Genomic DNA, 6,000 nt, shown 5'->3' with positions numbered 1-6,000 from the left:
AAGAACAGAAATGTATTGAAGTTATGGAAATAATTTATTGACATATAAATAAGAATAATCAAGGCTTTAGAAATGTCTTAAAAGAAATAGAAACACAAAGATCAGTGTTAATACTGACAGAAGTGTCCTTTTGTCCATTCTCATTGTCAACAACAGTGTCCACGTGCCCTCCACATGTTTACATGAAGGATAGAGCTCAGATTCTATGAGCTCATCACCTGCTGCCACTGTATCACAGGACCAGTGCTCACCTTGTGTAGGACACAATGTCACCTCCACTGTGGACATGGTACAAATGAGACCAACCCACCGAGATGACAGTTGTTTGGAATATGACCTTAATGCAATAATAATGACAATGTCTGCTTACATTTTTGAGTGTTTATTGATTCAATGCAAATCTTTTAAGAATTATTCATCTTCAACAAAACCTATTATAATGCTGCAAAATATTTTATTTATAATTTAATAACTTATGGCAGGAAATGAGTGTCACTCAATTTCACATGCAACACAACAGGAAAACTTGTAGTAGACATGATGGGGTTGAAAACTTCACACTGGTAAGTCCCAGCATCTTCCCTCTTCACAGGGTCTATGGTGAGGCTTTGGTGGACTTTTGACACCTTCATGCGCTCATTGAGCTCCAGATTCATGCCATTGAACAACCACTGAATGGAGAGTGCATTTGTGTTGCAGGTCAAGACCACAGTATCCTTATTCTCTGTGACTGTGGTGTTGCTGGCACCCAGGGAGACCATTAAATCAGGTTCTGTGGAGGAACAGGGAATGCGATGGATTGAGAATTGGCTTGAAACATGGAACCATCCTACTTACTCAGATCTCAGCCACTTACCATCCACAGTGAGCTATGTAAGGCTTACCAGAATATGTTCCTGACATTTGCAGACAGATAATTGTCTAAGTTCATGTGAAATTATGTATGGAGACAGCTGCAGCTCCACTCTGACCATATATAATCCCAGGGTGATTCCATTCATATTCCCTCAATCATCTTCATTAGCAGCTCTCAAAATCCCTTTGCAACCCATAGGTGCTATAACCACATTATCAGATAGAATTTTACTCTCTTGAGCTTTCATTGATCTTTTCCTAAAACATTTTTTTCCCTCAAAACATTAGATCCTAGTCCTTATGCGAACTTTTGTCCATGTTGTGGAAGGCAGGCTTACCACTTTGTCTATCTCTGGAGCCAAGGAAAACTACAGTAAGCAGAAAAACATTTAGCTTTTGTTAAATAATTTACTAGGTGATAAAGACTATTCAGTGGAGAAAAGATAGTCTTTTCAACAAACAGTGTTGCACAGCAATATTCACATGCAAACAAGTGACAGGGGTCATTGTCTGACACCGCACACAAAAATTCAATCAAATAGATCAAATTCTTGAGGTTAGACGCCAAACTATAAATGCTTAGAAAAGTATGGGGAGAAGCCTTATGGCATTGATTTGGCAATGATGTATGAATATGACACTAAGAACACAAGAAGAAGATAGACAATTTGGATTTTGTCAAAATGAAAATTTTTTCTTCATGAAAAATATAAAGAAGTTGAAAGGTGTCCTATGAAATGGGAACAAATATTATGCAAATCATATGGAAAATATAAGGTTAATGTCTAGAATATACAAAAGGTTTTCTAAAATTCAACAGCAATCACAAAAGACATGTAAAGTGACTTAAAAATGAACAAAACACTTCAATAGACATTTTTCCAGAGAATATATGCAATGGGCCAAAAGTCACAGAAAAAATTCTCAACACCACTGCTATTCACAAAAATGAAAGTCAAAACTCCCCAGGTTGAATACCTTGCTTGTGATGTTGGTATGGTTAACTTTGCTCTGCAAGTAAAAAATAAAAATTGCCCTGTGTAGTACCTTTCCTTTCTCCAAAAGCTTCTTCAACCAGAGTTGGCACCTCTCACATCTCATCTCAGTCAACTTGGGTCTTTGAAAGCACCCAGGACATCTGTGAATCACTAAAAAATGCATTGGAATCTGGGTGCTCAGAGAATGTATGGCCTCCAGCTATATGTATGGGGAAAAGTACCAATTTTCTCAGGTGTCATTTAAAATTCAATGTTTGATTAAGGAAAGACATAAGATTGCGAGTCAGATATACCCCTGTAATTCTGGTTGTTCACAGACCACCTGACTGTCTGGTTGACAAGAATTGTTTCCTTTTAGCTGCACAGACTTCTATTGCTCAACTGAAGTGTGTTTCTATGAGGTATCATTTCCCAGGACACCCTGGAGACTGTGGTTTGTGCATATATAACACAGAGAGAGCAGGGACAAGTGAAAGGTAAGATGACTACTCAAGATTCTGGGCCAAGAGTTGGGTCAGGTATTTTAAGGTGAGTGTGAACCGAATTAGTCAATGAGCCCAATGGGTCAGTGGGCCACAAAATTATTGAGCAAAATCCAAGAAGTGATTTAGGAAAGAGGAAAAAGGGCAAGCAGAAGCTGATTAAGGCAGCAGAATCAAGTGTTCTGCCTTTGACCTTTAAAGTCATTCTCTCTCCCCTGTGGGAAGGTAAAGACTGGTGCAAATGCAAAACAAGGATCTTATAGAAAGTGGTGTCATGGACTTGCTGAAATTTTGACCTTGTGGACAATATGTGTCAGGTGTCTATGAGATAGAAATTTGGAAAAAAAAACTTAAAATTCTTCTGTATGTAAAAATTATTATTAACAGCCCATGGCCTTAGAGGTATTGCAGAAAGACTATTTTATTAGAGAAAAATAACTGATCTGAGATGATGGTCTCAGTTCCTGGAGGAACAGAAAGCTTGTCCCTCATGTCAAGAATTTAAAAGATTCTGAATCCAGGTTCCAGGATCTGAAGTGATTTTGGATAATTCACTCATTCATTCACTCATTTTATCACCATTTATTTCTTCCTAATTCAACAGCAACTGAATGTTTGTTACATATTGGTCCCTGAGTTTGTTTCAGGCATAGAGTGTGGAGTGAAAAGGCAAAGTCCTTTCTTTATACCTTCATGGGGTGACTATACCAAAAACAAAAAGCAAGTAACTAAGTGATGTGAAGTCCAGTGGCTGAAGGTGTAGATAGGCCATGTGAGGGGGACACCTGTGCAGTGATTCTGATTGTTACTACAGGTAATTTGTTCTAGAGTAAAAATACATTATTCCCCCTTTTTGTCACTACACAGGCCAAAAGGTACTCCTGTGAGATAAGCATGCTTAAGACAAAAGAATCTGTACCAACTTGTTAGTGTAAAAATCCAAAGACACCCTCATATGGTCTCTAGGGTAGAGAAATTAAATCTGAGGCCACAGTCTCACTTTGAGAGACTCTGATCAGCTGTTCATGGTCTATGTGACTCTGCTGTAATGAATGTATCTCTGGGTTCCTCTGTTTATCCACAAGAAATATTTGGCTGCTAAGTTGTGAGTGTACAAACTGTACAATATTTACAGCATCTGACCTTAACCAGGGAAAGAAGAGCTGTTCAATTAAGGGACATCTCTTATTGATCAACTCCAAGAGAGAATCTCCTAGTCTGATCCCTGGTGAAAAAGGAGCTGTCAAGAGCATCTTTTCTTCTCAGTTTCTTTCTGGGGATGCTGACCTTCTTCTGAACCTTTCTAAGATCCCCAGGACAGTAGGTTATACTGGGACATTGCTTAACTGTGCTCTCCACATACAGACTCAAATGATACCAAACTCCATTTTTGCCAAAATGTGACTCTTGGTCCTGAGTTCTGACTGGTGACCAGATCAAAATCTGTGTGTCTTGGGAACCCATTAAACCCTTTGTCATTTGGCCTTTCCCAGGAGCTCAAACACAATTTGGCACAGGCCCACCACAGTCCCTGGGTTCCAGATCCCTAAGACAAGGTTCTAGGGAGGAATTTCTGAGCTGATCTCTATAAGAATTTCAGGGGGCCTCTCAGACCATGCTTTGATCTAGTACATCAAAGTCATTCACAAGGTCAAGTTTATAGGCAGGTGCTCAGGGGGGCTGAATGAGATGGGACTCCCTCTGCAGAGTAATTTCCACCACAATGATCCTTCTGTCTGCAGTGACTGTCCACAGGGGTACAATTTGAGAAGGGAACTGATAGCTTAGGAAATTTGTCTATACAAAATCCAACCTGGAACAAAATGGGGAGAGAATAAAAGCAGAATTCAGGGTTGTCTGTCCTGGGTATGAAGAAGAATCCACCCCACCCAATACCGAGTGTTCAGAGAGTAATCACTCACCATATACGATAAGCCGCCCCGATCCAATTTCTTTTATTACATCTGCAACGTAGACTACCACGGTGTACATTCCTTCATCTTTTATGTAGACATTATCTATCAGCAAGGATCCATCAGCGTTTATTCTCTCCCGTCCACTGTATGCAGGACCTTTTATGTCATATCTTAGGTATGTTACAAGAAATGCAATCATATGACTTCTATCAGTCTTTTGCCCCCTGTACCATACGTAGGCTGTAACATTGGGAGGTGTATTGTGGAGAGGTAGAAGCGCAGCTTCCCCTTCAGCAATAGAAGTCGGTACAATAGAGACTTCAGCTGTGGTGGGCTGGCACCAGAAGTGGAAGAGTGAGACTGGGAAAGAAAAAAAAAAATATGTTTGTATGTATACATTGTGATGGATAGATGAGTCTGAATCCTGAGAAGGTTTCTTTATTTCTGAGCCTTGGTCTACAGGTGAGTGTGTGTCTCCCAGGGTCAAGATCCACAGCATGGCCACCATTATTTCAGCACCTCTGAAACTGTTACTTTTTTTGGTTTCAAGCAGTCTTCTCTAGGTGTTTTCGTGCTCATCCCCTCATTATGCTCAGACTCTTTCTTATATTCAGGGCCATTTTTTGGAAGACACTATGCTGACAACCTTCTCTAAAGATTCTCTCTCTTTGCTACTTTTTTCCCATGGGTCTTATGCATATGTCACATAACATCTAGGTCTTTCCTTTTCCCCCCTCTACTCCTGAACATGGCCTCAAATTAAAGCAGGGCCTTGTTGGATCTTGTACCTCCAGGGACTAGACAGGCTGCAGGTACTTGGACTAGAATGAAAAAGCAATCTCAGGGTTGTACCATGTAGGGTATATTTGAGCATTTGTCAGGTTGGTGGTAAAGACAATGCCTAGCACCCCTGGTTAAGATTTTATTTTTTATACTCTTCCCTGACAAAAATTATTATTATTATTATTATTATTATTATCATCATCAGTTTGTATTATTCATACTCAATGATGAATAACAGGAAAAGAACAGCAATTGAGGTTTTCCTGCTTCTCACCACTTCTAGATTACGAGATTTTTCTCTTTCTGACCCCTTTCCTAATCCTACTCTGCTACTTGTCCTTCACCCTCAGGAGCAAACCAAAGCCTTCCCTCTTTTCTCTGAGGACTGGTCTCTCAGCAGATCCCAGGCAACCTCTGTGTCAGATCCTTAGTCTACACCAAGGAATTGTCACCTACTTACCAACCAGTAGGAGCCCTTGCCAGTGGACATGTCCTCTGTAGGTAGAAAATGATAGGGATCCCATGGTGTATGTTGTCTGCTCTGAGTTGCCTCCTAGAGAAAACCTGAGGTTCTGTAAGGCTCACAGGCACCTCGGTCCTGAATGGTGCAATCTGCTGTGTGTCCTGTTTGTAGGCTGAGCTTTATTCTGGGGCATGTTTACTATTCTTGTCATGTGGGCTGGGGGCTGGGTCTCTGCACAGGATCATCTCACTCCCTGCCTTCATTATGCCTCCCCAGTCCCTGCTTACCAGTACTGCTCCTCTGCATTTTGGTTCCCTGAGAAGTCCTGCAGTTTCTCAACACCACACACATGCACACATGCATATAAACCCACACATAAACACATACTTTCATGCTGTGTGTGAAAAGTAATAGACTAGGTTGCCTGTATTTCAGACATTCCCAAGAACTTTCTGTCAGCTGCACATAGGCCTTTCCCTCAGCCCTCTCCCTATCACATTTGA

General features: G+C 40.6%; 1 protein-coding gene across 1 annotated transcript in view; it reads right to left on the bottom strand.

The window, feature by feature from the left end:
• Window positions 1–473: 473 nt before the first annotated feature.
• Window positions 474–6,000, bottom strand: part of LOC123825902 (carcinoembryonic antigen-related cell adhesion molecule 1-like) — an 84,514-nt gene continuing 78,987 nt past the window's right edge. The window contains exons 4-5 of the mRNA XM_045849553.1: window positions 4,258–4,611; window positions 474–772 (exon numbers count right to left, since the gene is read on the bottom strand). Of these exons, the coding sequence (XP_045705509.1) occupies window positions 474–772; window positions 4,258–4,611 (653 nt within the window). The remainder of the gene's footprint in view (window positions 773–4,257; window positions 4,612–6,000) is intronic.

The sequence above is a fragment of the Phyllostomus hastatus genome, unplaced genomic scaffold (assembly GCF_019186645.2).
Source record: "Phyllostomus hastatus isolate PE091 unplaced genomic scaffold, TTU_PhHast_1.1 phas_contig_699, whole genome shotgun sequence".
Classification (NCBI taxonomy): domain Eukaryota; kingdom Metazoa; phylum Chordata; class Mammalia; order Chiroptera; family Phyllostomidae; genus Phyllostomus; species Phyllostomus hastatus.
This window is presented reverse-complemented; position numbering and strand designations above follow the sequence as displayed.